Source organism: Nasonia vitripennis (assembly GCF_009193385.2).
Source record: "Nasonia vitripennis strain AsymCx chromosome 3 unlocalized genomic scaffold, Nvit_psr_1.1 chr3_random0006, whole genome shotgun sequence".
Classification (NCBI taxonomy): domain Eukaryota; kingdom Metazoa; phylum Arthropoda; class Insecta; order Hymenoptera; family Pteromalidae; genus Nasonia; species Nasonia vitripennis.
In genome coordinates, this window is record NW_022279625.1 from 2,034,819 (window position 1) to 2,059,669 (window position 24,851).

A 24,851-nucleotide genomic window follows, 5' to 3' on the forward strand; every position below is an offset into this window, starting at 1 on the left:
TCTTGAGAAAGCAATTCCCATCTGTATATAGCTGTGCGGCCAACTTCACGGTCCTAACACTTCTTGCGGCTAACTTTACGGTCCTAATACATTTCGGGCTAAAGAAGAAATACGTGATCTTAGAATTTGTGGATTATACACTCACATAATATAAAAATAAGCAGCCTTGTCACAATTATTTTTGTTGGAAATCATAGTTCAGCTCAGAAAACATTCTATAAGCCAAAAAACCTTACCAACAGTAATGATGAGTATTATTTTTTTTTTATAATGAAAAATCTAAACTCCGATATAGAAGTAATTAGTGTCACGGTCGCCGCGGCTTCGTCTGCATTTCAAACTCGCCTTCATGGCGCTACCACGCCACATGATTTGAGATTACAGAATAACGATCATGAATTTGAAAATTAAGTTCTTGATATAGGAGAAAATAAAAATGCAATATTTAAATTACAAAATAATGTTAAAAGAATTCTATAAAAATTTATTTGTAATAATGATTTGATTATAGAAATTTTCGGACATAAAATTAATCTAAATGATTTATCGTTGAAAAATAAAGTGATATTATCACCATTAAATTTTTATTTATCAAAAATTATTGAAAATATAGTTTAAAAAATTGATGGTAAGAGTTTTGTATTTAAAGATAAAGTATACCAAAAATACTTTCGAATTCTTGTAGACGATGTCTAGGTGTCAGGATGACACCTAGGTCGACAAGACATCGTCGACAAGGAGTAGTATCGTATATAAATCAAACGTACCAAAAAAAAAATTGTAACTTATTGTACACGATGTACAGGTGTCAAGAGGACCCTTGGGTCAACGTGACATCGTCTACAAGGAAGAGCACCACTCAAATATGAAATATACCGAAAAATACTCCTGACTTTCTGTAGACAATGTGCAGGTGTCAGGATCACTCCCAGGTCGATGCGACATCGTCTACAAGAAGGAGCATCCTATGTAAATCAAATGTGTCGATAAAAAATCGAATCTTTCGTGGACGATATCCAGGTGCCAGGTTGTTACCCTGATCGACAGGACATCATACACGAGATAAAGTATCGTATATAAATTAAATTTCCCAATAATAAATCATATCTTCTTGTAGACGATGTCCAGGTGCCAGGATGACTCCCTGATCGACAGGACATCGTCTGCAAGAAAGAGCATCGGAAAATACCCCAAATGTACAAAAAAAAACCGTATGTATGTCATATTGTTTAAATAGTCCTTTTTATGATTATCCTCAGCGTCATCTGATCTGGATTACATCCGGAAATTTTCATTTAGCATTTTTATATATCTAAACTTGTACTATAAATGTATAAAAAAATTATATTTTCTGTTTTAAATAAGAGATAAGTATGTTTGAGATACGTATGTACGCTACTTTGCTAATGTTTATTGTTAATGTTTGCAAAAACGAATGATTCAATAATTACAATTTTCAAGATGAATCAAGGCGTTTATATGCAAATATTACAGTCAATGTTGGGAAATTAATTTATGTTTAATATTTTGACGAAATATAGGGATGTTTACAGAAAGTACCGTATTCCAAAATAAAGAATTTTAATATTATGTAAAAGATTATGTAGATTGTGCAACAAGTGCGATAAGTTGCCAATAACGCACGTAGGCTGGTTTGCGCACGAGCGAAGTGAGTATGGAGCGACGTGGAGCCCGCGTGCGTGCTTAGCAACTTATCGCACTCGTTGCACAATCTACGAGGTTATGTAGACTGTGAGGGCACTGCGGGAAGCGTTTACTTTACGTTATTGTTCATTACGCAAAGCTTTTGCTTATAACCTACACCGATGATACAATTCGCCAATTAGGCAAGGCAAAACCGTTGCGTTATGCGGCACTATCCGAGCACGAATGATGACAAATATTATATTGACATATTTTATGCAAAAAAGTAATTTATATATATTTTGATCATGTAAAATCTGCTCCACAATAAAAAAAATAATAAACAACATACATGATCCGCGAGCGAAGTGAGCGTTATTTGCTAGTTTCATTTTGAAAATTTTGCATTAGCATCACACCCTGACTTGCATTAGCATCACACCCTGACTTGCATGCGCATGCATGCTTGGTTGCATGTATGTGAGTATGTGTGTACGTGTTTTTTTACGTGGCGTAGGCAGAACAAGCGCTGCACAAGTGGCCCTCCGACACCGGAACCCCACAGGCACCATTATTAAACAATACTTCTGTGGGGCTCGTTAATTAGCCTAGTTGGCTTTTCTTTGAGGTTTGACATTTCCATACGTCCCCCATCCACCGAAGTGATTAGGGGTTCAGGGTCCAACTCGTCTTTTTCTTTCTGCATCAACCCCGTCTTCTTGTTTCTATGCTCTCGATGCTGTTACATTCAGTACTTCGCCTGCTATTGCCATCTTTTAAGCTCTTCTTTCTTTTTTCTTCGCCGTGTCTAAGGCGTGCCTGAATACAATGCAGTCGCCAAAGCTAGCTATATGTTCTTTTTGTCCATCCTCTTTGCAGAGGAAACAGCTTGAATCTATTTGGCATTCAGTCTTGCGATGATCGACTCCTCTACACTTAAAGCAGAAGTTTGACCTATCTGCTTCATTGCACTCATCCTTCGAGTGTCCGAAGCCTAGGCACTTGTGGCACCGCACTACCTTCACACGCTTTCTGATCCTGCAACTTACAAGGCCCATATGGATGTGCCCTATCTCTAGGAGCTCTTTGGCTTCTCTCTCCGAGTATCACTATGGCCATTTTAACGCCTCTCGTGTTAGATTTTAATAGGGTCACCCTCTTGCCATTGTCTGGCTTTCCGATGGCTTTTTCTATTACTGCTCTCACCTCTTCTTCTATAGCCTCCGAGTCCATATCCCTCATTTCCAGGATTATCTTCCGTTCTCCCTTTTTGACCTGTCCAAGGCTCAGCTGCTTGTTCCACTTCCGCAGTAAACGCTGTCCTGTCAGACACTCCTCTCAGTTTTAGAAGGACGTCTCTACTTCTTGTTTTCACGACTCCCAGCACCATCGTCCAAGTGGTGTCCGGGTTTACTTCCTTTCGGATTCTTCCCAGGACTTTTGCATACGTCTTGTTTTGCCCCACTTTAATTAGTAGTCCTGCGGGCTGCTGTTCTTGTTGGGTCTGACTTTCTCCCGTTGGTCTAGTGCATTTTTTTTTCTATTATAGCCTTCTCAAGTCCTCTCGTAGAGTCTTATAAGGCTCTTTCCTCTGCCCGATACCATACAATGGTATCGGCCAGAGAGGTTCCCTATAGTCGCGGTGCATGTGCATCACATCGGAATGTAGTGCACATGCATCTCGACTGGACCTACAGTTTAATTATACAGTGCAAAACTATATATAGTGGGATCCGAACTACTGGAGCTTTGACGTTATAAGTACATAACATAAAAACGTATGGAAACATAGAGGTGTCCCGATGTCAGAAAAGCCGAGAGTCAGGCTGGTCTGGTGCATTTAGGGTGACTCTCGGAACGAAGTTCTAATGCTGCATCTTCGCTTTGTCACGTCCCTGTCTCTTCTTGTTTTGCTTTTCTTCGCTCTTCTCTTCTGGGCTACTAGTTAGGCTACTTCTCAGCCTTTTGGCCTCTGCGCTTGAAAGTATAGCATCTCTTATGAGCTGAGCTTGTGCGCGTTTTCTCTCTTTCTCTCGCACCGTGTGATATTCATTATATATTATTCGACGTCATGTTCGTAACTTTAATCGTTATTATCTTCCACTTCCTGCATCTCCTTCAACTGGGTCACAAAAACTTTGAATTTTTGGGCCAGTTTTGCGATGTCTTTTATGCACCTTGGTGTGGACTGACAACCCCCGATTAGGTCATCTGCTTCCTTTCCAGCTTCACAATGTGTCTTTATTGCTTCTTGCCTGTACTGCCTGTATTCTGTCATTTGCTGAGTTGACGAATTAATGCCCGTGCTTCTCGCGCTGGCAACACTTGCCAAACTCTCCTGACTGTTCGTTCGTGGGAGCAAAGAATTACCTCCCAAACGAAGCTCTGGTACCTTTAATAGGCACATACCTTTTTTTCTATCTTCTCCAGCTCTTCCAATGTCTTCGCGAGACCCGTTTTAATCGGACCGTGTACGTTGGTCTTAACTTTAATGTACTCGTTAACTTCGGTAATTATGCTTTTCAGACAACTGAAGGTATCATATTGCTCAGCTGGTTTTGGGGTTGGGATTCCCGGTGTCGACAGTCTCAGCGCTTTTAACGTATTTTTCTTTCGAATTACTTCCGTTTTTTTCTTTCCTCCAACTCCTCTACACACGTACAACGTCTTAGCCCTCATACCGCTCTCCCGCCCCACGCGTTATTCTATGCCTTGCCTCCCGTCATGGGACATCTCTCACCGGTCACGGTGGCCTGGGCAAGGCTCCCTCCCTCTGTCCGCAGCAGGACCCAAATCCGGGCGCCATCCGTCTCTACTACGGCCAAGAAGATTTTCGTCGGCTGATAGGGCAGCCAGGTCCAATAGGCTAGACGGGCCCGGGCCCCTGTACTATCCAGCAACCTGGGAGTGCCAGCAACCCAGTTTATAAGCTTTACCCTCCGTGCTCGGCTTTAAAGCCCAGTCCGAGAGACTTAGCAGGGCACGAGCGGCCAAGATAGACGGCGATCAGACCTTCTCGTCGCATGGCGAGCTCGGGCACCTCAGAATCGCTATTTCTGTAGAGCGTACCGACTGAAATCTACAGCACTCCCCCTAAGGTCGCAGGGCAAAATCCTCCAGTGGCACATGAGGCGGCCTTTGTACTGCCCTGCTTGCTCGGGCACCTCAGGATTGCTATTCCTGTAAAGCATGCAGACCGAGGTCCACCGCACTCCCCCTAAGGTCGCAGGAAACAGTCATCCAGTTGCACACAAGGCGACGTTTGTACCGCCCTACTTGCTTGGGCAGTCTGGGAACGCCACTCTCCGTGGGAAGCGAACTCCCTCCCTGGATGTGTGTGTGTATGTGTATGTGTGTGCGTTTGTGTCTGTGCGTGTATGCAGACAACATATTTAAATCATTAATACGATATATTGTTTTTTTATAGGACAAGATAAAATAATTAGATCTTTTGCTGAAGTCATGAAGAATATGTCCAGAATGAAAAGTTGTGTACGGCCAGCTATGTGCAAGCCTTATGGAAAGCAATCAGAAACCTTACAAAAAAGTAACTGTTTTATTTATTCACTAATTTTTGATTAGCTACTTACAATATTTTAAATAGATAATATAATTTTGTTTACCACTCGTGCTCGGATAGTGCCGCATAACGCGACGGCGGATTGGCTCAAGGGCGAATTATATCATTGGATGAAGTTAGAGAAAAAATCGTTAGGTTATAAGCAAAAGCGTTGTGTAATGAACAATAACGCAACGCAAAATCGACATCACAGTCTACATAACCCCTCTCATTTTTGGCTCGGCTAAACCGTGCGTTATGCGACACTTTATCCTTGCACTCGTGATAAAAAATAGTGTAGGCAACTAGTGCGATAAGTTGCTAATGACGCACGTGGGCAGGTTGGTGCACGAGCGGAGCGAGTGAGTGTTAGTGTAGTGTGTGAGTGAAGTGAGCTCAGATAGCCCGTACAAGTCCTTATAAAGACAGCGGAGAGAGCCGCCGAAAAAACGATTACATTCATACTTGCACACGTACTTTCACACCTATATACATATTACATTCACACAGTCTTATATTAATGCCGCTGCACTCGGTACTCCATAGATACAGATATACGCGCGTGTTGCGCGCTCTCCCTGTTCTATCACTGCTTCGGCTGCCGCCGCTCGCTGGCTCGTGCTGCTGATGTTATGCTGCTGCTGTGTCCCGGAGCGTTCAAATGAAGAGTGGGGGAGAGCGCGAGATACTTGCGCGAAATCTAAAATATTGTTCAATGAATTTTAGTTTTAAACATAATTTATAATTTTATGCGGAACTTGTACGGGGTGTTACAGCACACAGGTTATGTGATATTTGCACGTCGATGGACAGCAGAAGACTGACGGATTTCTTTTTCCTCACCACTGTCTTAAAATACAATAACACACACCCACCCACACATACACGTTCTATGAACATACTTTCCCTCTCTCTCACACACGCAATATTAATAAATACAACGAGCGAGCGCTATCGAGTGAGTTTTTTAGCTAGTATTAATAAAAAAACTTGCTCACATTCTTTTCCGCGAATTATTATGTACTCTATTTACACAGTTTTATAGTAAACGATTTTAAAAATAGTTTAAAATGTTCTCATTTTGACAATGCTCCGGTTGTTCGTTACGATCCGGACATAGCCATTCACTGCATACCTCGGAGTGCGACCAGTGACGAGTGCCTTGCAAATAAAAAATGTTTCCAGAGTTAAAACATTTACCTCGATGCCGGCGTGGTAGATCACGATTTTGTGGCGTAAAAGTAGCGGAGACGTATTCTAGCCCCCTCGAGAAACTTACGGTCGGCATTTAGCACTTGCTTCCTCATTCATCTGTGGCTCAAGATCGATTTTTGGCTTGTTTCTAATGGTGGTGGCTTGTGAATCGGAGCCTATCGATTCAATACTTAAATCACCACCAATGGATTCCTTGTCTTCTTCATCCGTTCTATCCTCCTCAGCATCCGCCTCTTCCTCCACCTCTTCTTCAGCATCCATACAAAATTTGACGAAAACTCGCTTTCTCTTCCTCATTCTGACTCGCTTTAGCTTCTTCCTCCGACGAATCTTCTTCGGCTTGAAATTTGCCCTCTTTAAGATTATTAAAAGAAAACGGTGGGTGAACAAGCTCTATACAATTAGCCAAGTCAATTGGCTCAAGAGGTTGATGTACATCGATATCGATGTTATCCCACATATTTTGCAGAAATACAGGTGGCGATGCGTAACCAGCAGTGGCAACGACAACGATTGGCTGCTCAACGTCTACGAGCTTGCTTACATGAGCTTTAATTTCTTGAATTTTGAGTACGCGCTTCTTCTTTGAACTTAGAAAAATTTCGACACGATTTTGACGGATCTAGAGTTAATCAAGGAATGACAAAGGCCGTGCTCCCTCCGTTAGAACGGTATTTTTGCCGTGATTCCTACCACGATTAAAAATTGTTCGGCAACTGACTTCTATCCAAATAAAGATTCATCCCTCCTTCCGGGGATATAAAGTTCTCTATTTTGCTTGGACTTGGCCAAAGTGCTTTACCTCGGGCTTTTCTGACTGATTTAAGGTCAGGGCCTGGGCACTAAATATGTCCTTGAGAGGCTCCAGAGTTTCTTCTTTTTCTACTCCAATCATCGAACCTACGAGCGTCTTCTTCTTCGTCTGGTCATCTACCTCTTTCTTCAATATCTTATTTACATTTGGCAATATTCTTCGTAACACCGTCACGTCGTTTATAGTAGTCAGACGATCAATTATCTTTCATTTTTCATGACTGATTCTTGGTGCATTCAGCGATAAAACGTCTCCAATGAGTGTTTGAAATATGGCTTTTCTTTTAAACAATCCTCCTCAAATGCAGCGAAGCTTTGGCCAATGCTGTCAGAAACTGTGTCAAGCGTAGCTAACTTCACCTTTGATTCAGCAAAATCCATAATTTCTTAATTTTCCTCCACGACTTTAACTTTTCTGGCTGATTCAAGATGAATAACAATGTTGTTCTTAGCTACTTATTCTTCTTGTTCATCCCTTACAATTAATCCTTGCCCATCTTCAACATCTTTCTGCTTTAACTCTTCCTCTACCCACACGAATGCTGTCTTTCTGCACTCCTTGATTGCATCATCTGACAGAAAATCTGAAGTCCTAATGGCACCTTGTTTGTTAACTTGTTCGGGCAGTAACACCGGCTAAAGATGGGTCTTAGTCTGCAATTTTGAGGGTGATAAGAACGTCGGCCCCTTATCCGACTCGTTCTTTCTCTTGTCTTGAGCTTGGGGTTCCCTAATTCAGCTACAGCTGTTAGCTGCTGAACTTAACATGACTGGCTGTGCATTCGTGTCTTCATACTTCTTCTTCTTTTTAAAATCCTTTTCACTCATATTGCTAAGCTAACGAGTTATGCCAGCGTTTGCACACGTCTTTTTCTCTTTTACATCCTTCTCACTCATGTTGCTAAGCTGACAAGTTGAGCAAGCGTTTGCAAACATTCTCTTTTCATCTATGTTTCTGTCTATTTCCAGACATTTCATCATCTTCTACATCTTCCGGCCACTGATACGGGTCACTACTAGTTTTCAACGCCACTAGCAGCAGATTAGTTGAAGTGGCTTTCCTGCTCGCACTATGAAATAAAAGTATATGATTAAATATGTTTTTGGTGATGCCAAGGGAGATGTAGATTTTATTTTATATAATAATGTACCTGCATAGGTATACCTAAAAAATATAAAAAACAATTACTTGACATCAGTTATGTTTGTTTTAGGGAAATATAAAACAGTCGTAATATGCCGCGAATCGCGATGAAAAAAAATTATAAAACACAATACCTAGTCACCAGCTACATTGCATAACTGACTAATATTTATATCGATATAAACCAAGAAATACGAAACGTACTACCTGAACTACATAATCAGTATAGAATTAAATACCATGACGTGATTCTCAATTAACAGTTACACGCATAAAAAACGACGATATTTATACCTAGACATCAAAAACTTCAAAGCTCACCACCTGGACCTCGTCATTGGCTACCCTAAATACTTAGACACCGTCTTCGGTACCTAGACACTAAAAACTACGGAACGCAGGACCTGGGCTTCATTGACAGTTTACTTGGCTTTCTATAGTTACTACCCCGGATCGTAAAAAATACACTTCATCTGTTAAAATTCAAATCTGTCGTAATATAATTGGGAATAATATATTGAAATTCAGGTATAAATGATATTATACTCAAGATAATTCCTGGAGACGACGTTGATACTGTCTACCGTGGGCACCAGGTACCTCAGAGAACGTTGCCGTCGCGATATTCGTGTTCGGCGACCCCCAAAACCCCCGAGAAACGAGTTTCGACTAATTTTGTTACAAATTTCCATAAAACTCTAGAAGACGACGTTGACACTGTCTATCTTGGGTACCACGTACCTGAGTAGCAAAACTGGACTTATTTCCATTAATATTTACCGAGTTGTAAATTTTGTATCTACTGTCTTTTCAAAATGCACTTCTAAAATGCATATTTTTTATGAAAAAATGGATTTTTAAAGGTAATTGATCGATTTAGTAGACAAAGTTTGTGGATGCTCTCACGAATTGAACGCAAACAACTGCATTAAGATTCATCTTACTTTTAAAAAAATTGACAGTTTATTGATTTATTTCCTTGACTATTACTGTGGCCAAAAGTGTAGCGGAGGTTGTAGAGAGAGAGGTATAGGAGGGTATATGCTATCTCTCTCTAGCAGCACGCGATTGACTGCCATCCTCTCCCGATTGTCAACGACAGAAGTGGCTGTTTATAGCAGAATATCTAACCTAACTAAGTAGCAAAACATTTCCTTTAAGATATCAATTCCTTTTTTTTATTTGTCCAATGCAAATTCGGAAAAATGTTGCTTACCTATCTGTAAAGTACAACGAGATGATCTGGAGGGCTTTGATTTAAGTTTTTGTATGTAAGTATAAGTAACCTTAAACATTTATAACGTAGTCCAATACTTATTTATTTCTATCGTACTTTATAATAATAATATACTTTTTTATAGAATTCCTGCTAACATAAATTTACGGAAAAAGTGGTCATAGATTATTAAACAACATTACAATGTCAAGTTCGAAGTAAGAAGAAGAAGTATTTTTATGTGTGCAGTCGACACTTTGAAAAGCATTGTTTTAAACCCAGTTTTTCTACAAAAATGAATGCAAGTTAAAGAAGGGGTCTTGTCCAACAATTTTTTTGGTTTTCAAGTTTGACGCAGTAAGTAAAACTATATTTAATACATGTAACCTGTAATTTTTATACAGATCCATTATAACAAGTATTGATTGTTACAGCAAAAATACAAGAGACAAGAAGGACATTATAGACAATCAAAGCGACCATGATTTCGTTTCACATAGTTTATCTAACTGCTCAATTAATACTGAAGTTGGAAGCAATGTGATTAATGTTTTAACGCACAAGAAAGAAGTTGATGTATTGGAATCTGACTCTGACAATCAGAATACTAATGCTTTTTCAAGTATTACAACATCAAACTTGTACGTTTATAAAGAAATATCTCATCCAGTATGTTACCACTTGTCAGTGGCCAACAACGTACAAGAGAGGAAGCAGAAAATCATATATTTATTAGATTTTCAGCAGCTGAATCATACTTATGTATTGTAGTAGCAGTAGCAGCCTTTATAGCAGCCAAATAAGTACTCCACTCCCCAGTAGCAAAGAAACGCCTTTGTTAGATGACAAAGAGCCAAGTTGTTTCTTTGATTCCAATGTACACTGTACATATACTGTGATACAAGAAAACACTTTGCTTTTGTTCGTTTCAGTAAAGTGATCATTTCTAAGATTACCACAATAAGATATACCAGTATATACAAAAAGTCACTATCAAATATTGATGTAGATTCAATACCATTCACAATGGAGAATCTACTAATAATAAGAAGAATCCATCCTTTGACATGCTTTCTCCAAGAGATGTGATGATTAGAAAAATCGTTTTTCTTTAATAAATTGATTCAAAGCTTGTTAATAAAAATATTAAAAAATAGCGAGGGTGACAAACAACACAAGTGTGGAATAAATTTTCAAACGTGTATCGAACATTTATTTTTGTCGATACTAGAGGCAAAAATAAGATTTATTGCACGCAGAGCGTGCCTAAAATTGACTTTTACGCACACTGTTTTAAAAAATAATAGATTATGCAACTAGAGAAAGGGAAAGGGAATCGGCACTTTGTAGGGACGTGACCGAAATTAAAATTGTACAAAACATTATCCAAGTTGAAAAATTTTAAAAACTTTTCTTAAAACCTTTTTTAAAATCTTATATTTTTACAATTTTGACCAGCTCCAATTAGCTAATGAAAAGTTCTATTTTGTTAACAAATAACATCAAAGTATATATTGCTACGGGGTTTTTGGAAACTAAATTGCACAAAAGTAAATCGACGAGGATGATTTGATCCAACATCCCCGACATCTCAATGCGCGTGCTCTACCGCTGAGCTAACAACGCACTCATGTATACTTGGCGGTAAGGTATTTTTGCGGAACGTTTTTAAAATGATACAACCTGATTGATCAGTTTAATAATTAACAATAATTAACAAAAACAATTGTTTTTTAATTTTTAATGTTTACGAAGAACTAGAAAATAAACATTTTACTTTAATTAAACGGCTTCAAAATTTAAATAGTTCTTCGTTCGTTAGATTATACTTGATGAACCTGTAAAGTTTCAACAAAAAGTACAATTGCGTTCGGAAGTTCAAAAAAAAAAAAAAAAGTTTTATCAATGCTTTAATTAAAAATAAATTTTTTTTTAAACACGCTTTATCTTTATGAATCGGCTTTAAAATATAATCAGCTCCTTATTAGATCATACTTGATGAGCTTGTAAAGTTACAACGAAGAATATAAATGTGTTAGGGAGTTACATATATACATACAGACATACATTTTTCAAAAACCACTTTTCCTGACCCAGGGACTTCAAAAACATCGAAATCTATCACAATCTTTGATATAGAAATTCCCACCATCACAAAGCCTTCTCTTGGAGAAAGAAAAAATGAAGTAATAGCTTCAAAGCGAAAGTTACAGGCAATACGTATGAAGATGTATCGTTACAAGAAGAGAGTTATCGATGTGAAATCTTCAACTTTCCATATGAAAGATCATAAGTTTTTGACGGACAAGGTTTCAAAACTTATTGAAGTACTAATGGTTATAAATGCGAATAGATAACAATTATTATATATTTATCAAAATATTTTACCATTTTTATCATGTTGTTTGTATGATTATTGTATTGTACAAATTTATATTGTTGTGGCAATGTAATGAAATGACCGATAATCAAGTATGAGATTTTTATAACAGTTTGAAGTTGTATGATCATTGTATGAAATGTGTATATTTTTATTGTAATAGTATGCTTGTATGTACTACATATTGGCTATACATCGTTATAAGAAAACGTATTTTTTATTAAGTAAGCATACGAAAAATATGTACACAAGATATTTACCGTTATCACGTCGACTAGTAACCACGATGAATTGAACATTGTAAAGATTGCAGTAATATAATAGTACATTATACGATACGTGTGACCTATAAGTGTTCTTTATTACACGGTGCGTAGTTAGCGCCCGTGAGTAGCGAGGGCAATACCGCAGTGCCGTGTAATAAAATGCTAACTTAGGTTAGAATTATCATATACTATTTTAAAGCATCTGTCTGCCCTAAGTCCGCTATGTCACAACTATCCGTGATATAAGTAGTCCTGTACTGCACCGTGAGATTAGCGTCCTCGCTACGCTCGGACGATAAAGCACGATGCAATAAAGGACTACTTAGGCGTGACATGAATACGGACTTAGGACACGCAGTGCTATAAAGTACTAATTTGGTTTCAAAGATGATAAATCATATTTTACGACAGTGTATTATTTATAATACACATCTCCTTTCTAAAACCAAATAAATATTTTTTTGCATTGAAAATCAACTATATGTGGATTTTTTTTTAATTCTGAGTGATCAATGTCTACTTATTGCAAGTGACTTTTGTCATAAGTTATTAATATTTTTTAATCATTATAGAAATTGGTTCAAGGGTATGCTTCTAGAATTTCCAAACGAATCATTAAAAAAATACCTAAAGCACATACTCCTTTTTCTCTTCCTTTAAGAAAATGTGCTTCCACCCTGCACTTTAATTCTCCCAAGACATATAATTATGTCTGCAAAAGCTTCATGAAATATTTGCCTCATCCAACTGTGATGTCCTGCGACGTATTGCATTTAAGCAATATCAGCGGAGTCATTACGACGCCGAAAACTGACGACTCAGATTAATAAGTAGATCAGCGAGGTTAATGAGTATCCCCTGCATACGGCGAGTGACCAGTTGTAATTATACACTCGATCTGGACTCTTGTACGATGCTCCTATCCGTCGACAAGAGTTATCCGGGCTTAAGTCGCGATTCCGATACTTATAGAACTTTATCTTGAATAAATCGTGATAGTCAATCAACTACAAGTGTTTTCCATCCTGTATAAGCCTGACTACAGCACAGCAGCAGAGTTTCCAGCCCAAGCAATTAAACCCAAGTAAGTAAAATTCAATAAATAATCATAGATCGGAATCGTGATATAACCCAATAACGATAGCTAAATGGTATAGGAATGTTGAATGTACATCTGGAATTAACGAATAATCATTAAATGCTATTACAAAGGAAGTTAAGAAGGCGAAACAAAAAAAAAAACAGAAACCAACCAGTATTATGCAATTTAGTCATGGTCTAGATGGAAATAAAAAAGCTATTGAAAACCTTAATGGCAAAGAATATGATTTCGTAGAAGTAGGAAAAGATGCAGACGGAGACGAAGTACCTGTAGCTGAAAATACCCTTGTAGTCTTGTTGGTCTGTGAAAATTGCAAATGGAAAATTTTAGTTTCAAACTATTTCATAAATGCCTTAACCGGAGAACAGGAAGCAAACATCGTTCTTTCTAACGAAATTTTTGCACAAAACTGGTATCCCTTCGACATCCATAACGTTCGATGGCTTCCAATCCAAATTAACCATGTGTACAATATTAGGGGCGAAAACGTGATTTAAAACTTCGTTAGAACAGTTTTTTTTATCCAATTACAATAGAAAAAGTTTATGTTATTTACGATTACGGGTGTGCGAGTACTCGAAAAGTCGGGTTACTCCATCGACAAACTCGACTCGACAAGCTAGAACCGAGTACCGGTCGAGTCAAGTTATTCGAATATTTCGAACTACTCGAATTTTTCGAGCTACTCGAATTTTTCGAGCTACTCGAATTTTCCGAGCTACTCGAATTTTTCGGGTTACTCGAATCTTTTGGAGTTACTCGAGTTTCTCGCACTACTCGAAATTATTTTTTAACCATATATTTATCTATCCCGAGCGTAACTAAAGTTTGAATAAAGGATTTTTACTGTTACATTGAGTGCACTTCTTCCGTCTGAGATACACTACACTGGTTATCGTTCCAGGATGCTTCAACCACCTAAAGACGACCCTGGAGTTAGATGTAAACTTTTTATCTAATTTTTTTTTTTTTTTTTGTAGAATGCATAGAATTTGAGTTAGAGTCAAAACCCCGTGTTTAGCGATTTTTGGATGTGACCGCATTCTGCGTATACATGCAGAATCAAGCGCAAAATAAATTTGGCACCTTACTATTACGAGAGGAGTTCGCACACAAATTTTTAGCCCGATTAATAAAAGTTTCTCAGAGATAATCGTGTAACACCAAAATTTGTATCCAAAAAACACGCAAAAATTGATCAAATTGTGCCCGCATTTTTAATAAACAAAGACGATCGGGATAAAAATAAATTAGTTTTTAGGTTTGTGCAAAAGGAGACTCCTTCCAAAATTTCAGCCCGATCGGTTGAAAATTGCGTGAGATATCGCATTTCACACATTTTTCGATGACAAAACTATAAGGCACTTCCGTATCGCGGCTGTGCCTAACAATGGACGCAAAAAAGTATAAAATAAGTGTTTTATATTTTTATAAAGTAAACTTATCAAAAATTATATTTTAGAAAAGATTGAATTAACAATAGCTCAATATTGAAAAATTAAGTTGTTATATTATTAAATATAGTAAAATTATAACTTTTTAATGTATTATGCGGCATATGATTCAATAAATGTGAATTTTGTGAAGCTTACAAAAATTTTCTATCATTCGGCAATTTGGTTAAAATTTGAACTTTGTTGTTAAAAGACATAAAAAAAGGTATCTATAATTTGTTTGTAAACCTAATAGTTTTTAAATTAAAAATAACTTAATATTGAAAAAATTAAGTTTATTTATATTTTTAATTCAAAAACTATTAGGTTTAGAAAAAAACATGGCTACCATTTTTATCCTTTTCACATGCAGAATCAGCCAGTATTTTTTTTATTAACTTATGTCTTTTAACAACAAAGTTCAAATTTTAACCAAATTGCCGTGATAGAAAAAGCTACTCAAAATTCAAATTTATTGAATCATATGCCTCATAATACATTAGAAAGTTACAATTTTACTATATTTAATAATATAACATCCAAATATCCAATTATTCAAGGCCCGATAATTTCGAGTAACTCGAAAATTTCGATCTACTCGAGTTTTTTGAGTAACTCGGAAATCTAGAGTAGATCGAAAAATTCGAGTAGCTCGATAAGTTCGGGTACTCAATTTTTTCGAGGACTCGAACTCGAAAAAAAAACTCGACTTGACCCGACTCGAAGTTTTCGGGTTCTCGCACACCTATATTTGCGATGGATGTCATGTATTAAAATTAGGTTGGAATTCGCTTGCTGTAGGAATGGAGTTGTGAGGATATTAATGACACTGAAATCCTAAAGATCTGATCGGAAAATTCCGTGAATAAAAAAAAAGAAAGATATTAGTCTTATCGATAACGCTGTAATAATTTTAAGTAAAAACGATGATCTGAACGGAACATATTGGACGAAAACGATTTTTATGGGGCAGGTACCGATAAAAAATATATTGACTATGTTGTTAAATATTTTAACAAAACAAGAAATTCCACAAATTTAAAAAAAGAAAAAAAACAGTGGTGGTTTGGTCAAACCTTCCGCTGATATTGTTTTGATTTGCAAAATTTCAGAAAGAAATTTTTGACTGTATTATAAATCTAAAATAGGCATATTTTATGAAACGTACCAGAAATGTTTTGGTTCCATACCAAAAAACGTTTTTCTTATTAATCATTTTGATGCGCCTGAAAAACGCAAAGCACAGTTACTACATGAAATTGCAAAAATGTTTTTGAAAATAAGAATCAATGACTGTAAAAAGCAAAAAAGACAGTCAACGAAAAAAGTGAAGAGAATTTTTACAAAATTAATTTTGTTTAAAAATGAATAGGTGTTTAAGCTATCGTTTGTTCAATGATTTCATTCTAGTACGAATAAGTATTGATAACATTATATATAGGAATGTTTTACGTGATATTATGAATATGTATATCTCTCCATATTAAAAATAAAATTTCACCGTCACCGCCGTTTCAAGAATTTTCCCCCTCATTTACTCTCCCTCAATTACTCCCCCTCAGTATTTTCCTCTTCATTACTCTCCCTCAATTACTCTCTTAGTCAAACTTCTTTAGTAAAGATCCTCTCAATTATTATTTATATACTTACTAGGGAAGTACCCCTCTGCTCGCTTCGCTTACCAACCCCCATTTTTTTTGTTTAAAATATGGAAAATATACTTATATTAAGAAGGAATTCAGTAGCATTTTTTTTTTGTTACACGTAGCATGTACAGCGAATGACTTACATAAGTATCAAGTGGCGCGGTAGCACCACGAAGGCGAGTTTGAGGAGCAGACAGAGCCGCGGCGCCCGTGATACTATTTACTTCTATATTGATGTTCGAATTTTTCATGATACAGAAAAAAATGCTTATCGTTACTGTTCGTGAGTTTTTTTGGTTAATTAGTATCTTTTCTAAGCTGAACTATGATTTCCAACGGAAATTTTGTAAATAAGCCGTTTTTTTTTTAATAATAAACTAGTATATACATCGCGAATGCTCGGAACAGTTTCTCTACATTTTTCTCCAGTGTGGTAGGACCGTGAAGTTGGCCGCACAAGTTATTATGTATAATACAGTTTGGTATCGCTTTCTCACAGTAAGCTATTATGTGTAATACAGTTGGGTATCGCTCTCCCATACTAAGCTATTATGTGTAATACAGTTGGGTATCGCTTCCCCGCAGAGTACAGGTGTTTACGTTGTCTGCTTGAATTTAAAGTTATGTTTTTGCACTCCGTGATTTTTTATGTCTAGGTAAATACATCATTCGAGGGCGGTGTCTAGGTGTACAGGGTGGCCGATGACGAGGTCTAGGTGGGGCGCTCCCATCCGCTCTCGCTATTATGTGTAATACAGTTGGGTATCGCTTCCCCGCAGAGTACAGGTGTTTACGTTGTCTGCTTGAATTTAAGGTTATGTTTTTGCACTCCGTGATTTTTTATGTCTAGGTAAATACATCATTCGAGGGCGGTGTCTAGGTGTACAGGGTAGTCGATGACGAGGTCTAGGTGGGGCGCTCCGTGGTTTTTGTATTTAGGTGTAAAAATCATTCAAGGAAGGTGTCTGGAGGTACAGGGTGCCTGATGACGAGGTCTAGGTGGCGCGCTTCGTGGTTTTTGGTGTCTAGGTGTAAAAATCATTCGAACGCGGTGTCCAGGTCTACAGGTGTCTAGGTTTTTGGTGCCTAGGTGTAGAAATAATTCGAGGGTGGCATATATCAGCAATCAGCGATTTCATGTTAGTAATAAAAATGTTACAAAAAAAGCTGTTGTCGAAAGATGCTCAAGATGCTTGTATGAGTTTGATATATTGGGAGGAGAAGAGTTCCGCCGTGAATACGGTGTCGAACGAACTCAGCGAGGTCGACGTAGAACCCGTGGCGACATCTCCCGTGCTCGAGTTGAGCAAACGACGTCGCGACTTGCTGCTATCGCCGACAGCGCCGCCGGCCTCGAGTCGCGCGCGGTTGGACGAGCGCCGAGTCAGTTCTCGATAAGACGCCAAGCAAGTGACAGCTCGTGCAGTCAAGCTAGTGAACGATCGAAAGGTATTTAATTGCGACCTCGTCCGTATCTCCGCCGCAGTGTTTCTCTGGTGTTGGTGCTTTAGTGCTAATTTCTATCTCTCATTCTCCTTCTGTTTCTCTCGTTTTCTCTCTCTCTCTTTCTCTCTTTCTCCTTCTGTTTCTCTCGTTTTCTCTCTCTCTCTCTCTCTCTCTCTCTCTCTCTCTCTCTCTCTCTCTCTCTCTGTGCACAATGCAACAAATCGGCTAAGGGGAAGATGAAGATATGCGAGCTGTGCGAAAAGCATTTTCACTCAATGTGTATCAACCTCCGATCCATAATGGTGAGGGATGCCGCCACGCTCGCCTGTGCAGTCTGTGCGGAGGACTACGTCATCGTCACTCCTAAAACCACGCAGACGAGGGCGAAAACGGCAGCAGCAGCAGCATCGAACATCTCGGGCAAGGGCACACCTACAACCGCCGTGCACAACAATAAGAACAATAAGAACAAATCGGCACCCCCCTCCCTTGCGGGCTCCAGAGCCCAGTCGCCTGTACGACCACAAGCTACTACCATTGCATCGTCCCTTAAGGACATCTTTACAGCACTGGATGACATAAGAAAAATCCAGAGTGAGGCCCTTCAGGCGCAAAACACCATGTCTGAAAGGGTCTCACAAATAGAGAAGAGGCTAGTCCCCTTAGAAAACCGCCTCAAAGCCCTCGATGACATTCCTGCACTTAAGACTCGACTAAATACTGTCGAGTCATCTATCACCCAACTGCAGGAACAATACCATCAGCTACCGTTTGATACGGTGTGTCACGTCAGGCTACTCAGAAAGCTATCCTCTTTCGGCTTTTCTAAGCAGGTTATCCGCTGGCTTGCATCATATCTATCGGGAAGAGAGCAAGCAGTCATTGGTGACAACAATGAAATCTCTGCATTTCTACCACTTAACACCGGTGTTCCACAGGGGTCTGTCTTAGGACCCCTGCTGTTCTCGTTGTACATCAATGACATTGGCTATTGCCTTGATGCAGATATGTCCCATCTCATCTATGCGGATGATCTGCAGATCTACAGCCAATGCCACCTCGAGGAGCTCGACTCCTGCTCTGTCAGGATGAGTGCTAACGCCGAGAGGATTAGTAGCTGGGCTGCTTTGAACAGGCTTAAACTGAATGTTACTAAAACCAAGGCTATTGTCCTGGGTTCCCCCTATTATATAAATGCTTTACCTAATACCGCTAACACCTATATAAATATAGGGGGAGCCCAGGTCAATTTTGAATCATCTGTGCGTAATCTGGGGCTGGTGCTAGACTCCAAGCTCACATGGAAAGAGCACGTTACGCAAATTTGTAAACGTGCTCACTCTTTAATGTATCGCCTCTATTTCTTTCGGAAGAGCACCAGCCTCAGGCTGCGCAAACATCTGGTGCAGGCACTCCTTTTCCCTCTCATTGACTACTGCTCACTTGTTTACTGTGACTTATCACAAGAACTTGACCTAAAACTACAGAGACTTGTCAATACGGGGATCCGCTACATCTATGGTGTAAGGAGGGACGAGCACATCTCCCCTTACAGGCGTGAGCTGCAATGGCTCACCACCGCCGGACGTAGGAAATATTTTATGGCCTGTTTTCTAAGGAAAATTTTCAACACCTCTACACCATCTTATCTAGTTGCCTATTTTGATTTCCACGTCGCGCTCAGGCCTGTGAGGGGTGAGGTGACTCCACTGGACATTCCGCCCTTCAAAACGGAGACACTAAGGAACTCATTTTTCATCAGCGCCTCTTACCTCTGGAATAGCCTGCCATCTCAAATACGTAACACACAATCCATATCTAACTTTAAAATACTAGCGAAAAATTACTTTTTCAATATGGAAAACACTTAAACATCACACAAACATCCACACTTCCACTTTCATCTCATCTCACCTCATACCATTTCATTTCACACTCGTCACTCGTGCTATCACCAAACTCACACACGCCTACACCAAACTCACACACTGAATACCTTATACTTTTTATTTTACTTCTTTATATTGATATATGTACAACATAATGTACAATAATAAAAATTAATTAATCTAATCTAATCTCTCTCTCTCTCTCTTTCTTTCTCTCTCTCTCTCTCTCTCTCTCTCTCTCTCTCTCTCTCTTTCTCTCTATCGCTGCCTGTTAATCACGTTTGGCTTGCGACCGGTTCTGCGAACGTATTTAGGGACACGACCCGCGAAATCGTTGTCATAAAATATTTTTACGTGATATTAACATGTTATTTAATTACAATTAAATTTTTCATTCTAAATATTTACTACTAAATACTTTCAAATACTTTAAATTTGTTAAAATGAATGGCCATATAGGCGCTACTATGCGAATGGTAGCGTGGAAATTGGGGGCTAATGATTAAAGAATATAAAATTAAAGAATATAAAATAATAATATTTTTTAGTCATTAGCCCCTATTTTTCGCACTACCATCCCCAAGAGTATAATTATCTAGAACTAAATATCTAGAATAAAGTAGGCGATGAAACGTTCTAAATCAATAGCAAACTGACGTAACAAATCACATATAAAAATAACTTGAAGAATTACCTAATTTCAATACATCATAAAATCACATCAATATTTTCACCAGGGTAGAATACGCGTCCTTAACAATAGTACATTATACAACAAGGGGAGAAAATAAGCTATGTCAAGTGTGGGTGAGGGGTTCAGCACGAGACGTAGACGAGTGCTGAAAACACCTTACCCGAGACTGACATAGCTTTTATTCCCCTGTTGCACACCGTGTTTTTTCCAACAAGGGCATGAAAGGGACTTTTTTATGCGTGAAAGTTGGGTAGGGGATCGTAAATTTCAAGTTGTGCACAAAAAATCGGAGATATTTAAAAAAATTGAAAAATTTGAATAATTAGATAAATTTGAAAAAATTGAAAAAATTGAACAAATTGAAAAATTTGAAAAATTAAATAAATATGAATAAATTAAATAAATTTGAATAAATTAAAAAAAAAACGCTGCCAATTCTTTGACACGTAGTTTCCTTCAACATTATGTATTGCTTTAATATCAAAATTATTTTACTTCATATATATTTCTATAAAGTTTTTGTACTTTTTCGTTTGATAGATAAAATTATTTCTAATTAATTGCATAAACATAATTAATTATAATTCTCTCTCTCTTTCTTTCGCATAGCTATAATTGTTAAACTGATCTCCAAGAGTCATCACCCTCTCTTTTTTACCTGACACTCTATTTACTATGCTATATATTTGTAAACAGGGTGTTAGTTTTATTAGTTGATATATTATCTCTCCTATTATGTTTTATTTTCTCACACACTTTAATAAAATATATTTTACGTAATCTTTGTAATAATTACATTTTGATGATATCGTCTTCTCACCACCGAGCCGTAGATATCTCGGCGCGATTTTTTTTTTTTTTTTTTTTTGAAGGAAATGTAATAGTTTTCCTTTCTCAACATTTTTGTATTAACTAAACTGAAATTATTTTCAATTTTCTTTTACATTTCCTTAAAACAATGTTTTATATCTCATCATTTAATGAGATAAAACCATGAGATTTCACGTTTTTGCCATGAAGAATAACAAATTTCAGATTCTGATAAAATCTATGAACTTCAAAGTGGATACAATAAAATCTAAAAAGGGTTATGAATAATAAAATAGTGATCGAAAAATCGCCATGAAAAACACACATGCGTAACTGAAAATCTTGTTTTTATCGAATTGGTAAAACAGAAAAACAGAAAAAAAATGAGCCTAGGTATAGATTAAAATCCATTCAATAGAAGCTGAGATCGAAGCGATGCAGTTTTCAGTTATATAGAGTATACAGGGTGAGAAACAAAATTTTGAAGCTTAATATCTTTGAAACTATCTGGTTTCATAAACAACCCAAGGAAAGGGATCAAGGTGCTATATAATGCTAACTTAATCCAAAATTTCAAATGGATTATTGCCTTTTTACTCCAGTTATCGCGTCACGTAGAAAAAACAACTCATAGTATACAGGGTGAGAAAATAACATTTTGAAGCTTAATATCTTTGAAAATACCTGGTTTCATAAACAACCCAAACATTTGGATCGAAGTGCTATGCAATGCTAACTAAATCCAAAATTTGAACTTGATTATTGCCTGTTTACTTCAGTTATCGCGTCGCATAGAAAAAAGGCTTTTCAGTTTTTGATGTTTTTCTCCGGATCTGCTCCATAAAATGACTTAAAATTAAATTGATATATAGTTATAATTACCTTCAATAAGCATATAATTTTTTAGAAAGATTCGACATTAACTTTTCGAGTTATAACGGTTTCAAAAAATTACACTTTATGGTGTATAATAAATGAACGACGAACGATAATATGAATTCTCCGCGGTAAGAAGATAGGTCATTTTATTCTCTTTCATGTGCATATTAAGCAATTTACTTTTATAAACTTTTTCAATAACTTTATTGGAAAAAAACTGGATTCTCAAAACTAAAAAATCGCTATAAAAAAAAAACGCGCCTACAAAATGTAAAACGGACTGTTTTCCCATCATGTTATAGAAACAACGAAGAAAATTAGAGTTGGTGGATAAAAATCCACTGAGTAGAAGCTGAGATACAGATGTCTACGAACGAACACACACACACACACACACGCATTCATCCGTACGGACATTTTCTAAAAACACTATTTTTAGACTAAAAATGCATCAAAACACACTTCCTACATGTTTTTACACAAACTCAAAAATTTACTATTACAAGGCTTCCTTAGGAAGGAAGCAATTTGAGAAATTTGAAAAATTGGAAAATTTGAAAAACGGGTATTAACTGAGATATCTTGGGTTAATTTAACCCAACTGGTTAACTTGGGCTAATTTTTTTCTTCCCGCTACTCATCAAGCGGGGAGGAAATAATTTTCTCCCCGCTTGGGCTCAAACTTTTCCTAACACACTTAGAATTGACGATTTTCTACGCTACTTTTAGGCATGAAAAAAGGCTCATTTTATGCGCATGTTGAAAAAAAATATTTCTGCCTTAAACGAATTTTTCAAGCACCGATTTGCGTCGAGTTCCAAATCAGGCCAGCAGTTAGTAATTATTTTTTGTAACACATGCACGATTTTAGCGTTTTTATAACCTAACTTAGGAACTAAAGTAGTCGTTTTCCGTCCGGCGGGCCAAAAAATGCAGCAGCGGGCGTAAAAGTACTTTTGCGCCCACTACTTTATTCATTGGCAAATCATCTAAAAACGCAAAAATCAGTACATGCGTTAGAAAAAATATGGTGTGCACCAAGAGCTAAGCGCGCTTTTCGACCTCGTGTGGTTGCAGTACTCGTCTGCGGCTCGTAAACGCCCTCGCCTTCGGTTTGGGCTAACTCGCCTTAACTCGTACTGCAAACTCCACACTCGGCCTAAAAAAGCTCACTTTACGCCCTTGGTACACAATATACTATTATTACTTGAATTGATTTTTAATTGTTACATAAATATATATAATGTAAATATACATAATAAATAATAATGATTAAATTATTATGCGTAAATAATACATGTATATTATATACATCTGTACATAGCTTCGGAGGACTTAAACTTGTTGTATTAAGATATTGATTGATTTCATCATATTTGATTCGACTTTTTCCTTAATTAAAGTTTGATTTATATTGTAATTCTATTTCTCTCAAAATTGATATCTGCATTACGAATTTCAACAAAAGCACGATTATAACCTTCATAACATTATTCAAATAAGTATTTAATAAATTGCACAGTTAAACACTCGGTTGTAGTTGATGATTGTGGAACTTTTTTTGAAATCCTTCAATCAGATTTGCGGATTCAAAACTCCTAACCAATCAAAAAGCAAGATTTTAAAAACGTTCAGGTACAACAAATCGATTATTGGCTGTTTTTTGAGAATTTCTGTTTTTATAATTAATTTTTTTTACCATTTTTTCTTCGTTTGTACATTGGATATCCTGTTGCTTGGAAACTTGTCTCATTATTATAATTTTTAAACAAAATTTTTGTACATGTTTCTGTATTTTCTCCTCCACAAGGCCCATAAATCATAAACTGTTTTGCAATGCTATATATGCGTATACAAATTTTCGTTTAGAATTTCTGCACTTATTTATTCATCTACTTTTTATCAAGTTTATAATTGTTATCTAAAAATAGTAACATATCCATATGAGGTAAACCTTGTTTTGGAAATTCGATAACGTAAGTATAGGCAATACTTTTTCCTAAACTTCCATCTTTTATAACCAATTCTTTAAATTCTTTCACTTTTTGTTGAAATACTTTTGCTATAATATTTGGTCAATTAATTAAATTTTCATAGATATATAAATTATCTGTAGTTTCTTTCCAATTCAGAATATATGTTATCGTTAAAAATAGATCAGGTTTTCCATAACGATTAACTAGTGACATAGAATCAGTATAATTTTGTTATAAATGCCTAAGACTGACTAAATGACGACTAAATGACTTCAGTGAAATTTAATGGTAAAATGAACATTTTCATGTTTTCAGCATCTCCTTTTTTGTGCAAATAATCCATCACACCTTTATAGCAATTGCTTTTTGATATTATCTTATGAATTATAATCTGGAGCTTTCTACTTTAACAAACGCATCTATTACTGTCTGTTGAGATACCTTGCCTAAATTAAGATACGGATTAAATCCATTTCTTACACTAAGTCTATAATTATAAAACTGCAAATTAGAAATGTTATTCTTACCAAATTTACACTTCATACTAGACATCCATCAATAACTACCATTTGAATATATAAGTAGATATGTCATTGGATCAGTGTGTTTACTTATAAGAAGTATGCTAATCGGTTTATCATGCATTGAATATATAAATAAATACAACTTTTCACATCAGTCTCCGGATGAGGGCGGTATGGTCCGTCGAAACGTTGAGAAAAAAAGAGAAAATGTTGTA

General features: G+C 37.0%; 1 protein-coding gene across 9 annotated transcripts in view; it reads left to right on the top strand.

The window, feature by feature from the left end:
• The window catches only part of LOC100498670 (uncharacterized), a 225,056-nt gene that overhangs the window by 159,599 nt on the left and 40,606 nt on the right, over positions 1–24,851 (top strand). For 7 of the 9 annotated variants that reach the window (XM_031925959.2, XM_031925955.2, XM_031925956.2 and 4 more), the window contains 1 exon segment: positions 5,072–5,191. The exons of the other annotated variants lie outside the window; for them this stretch is intronic. In XM_031925959.2, coding sequence (XP_031781819.1) covers positions 5,072–5,191 — 120 coding nt within the window. 9 annotated transcript variants of the gene reach the window in all.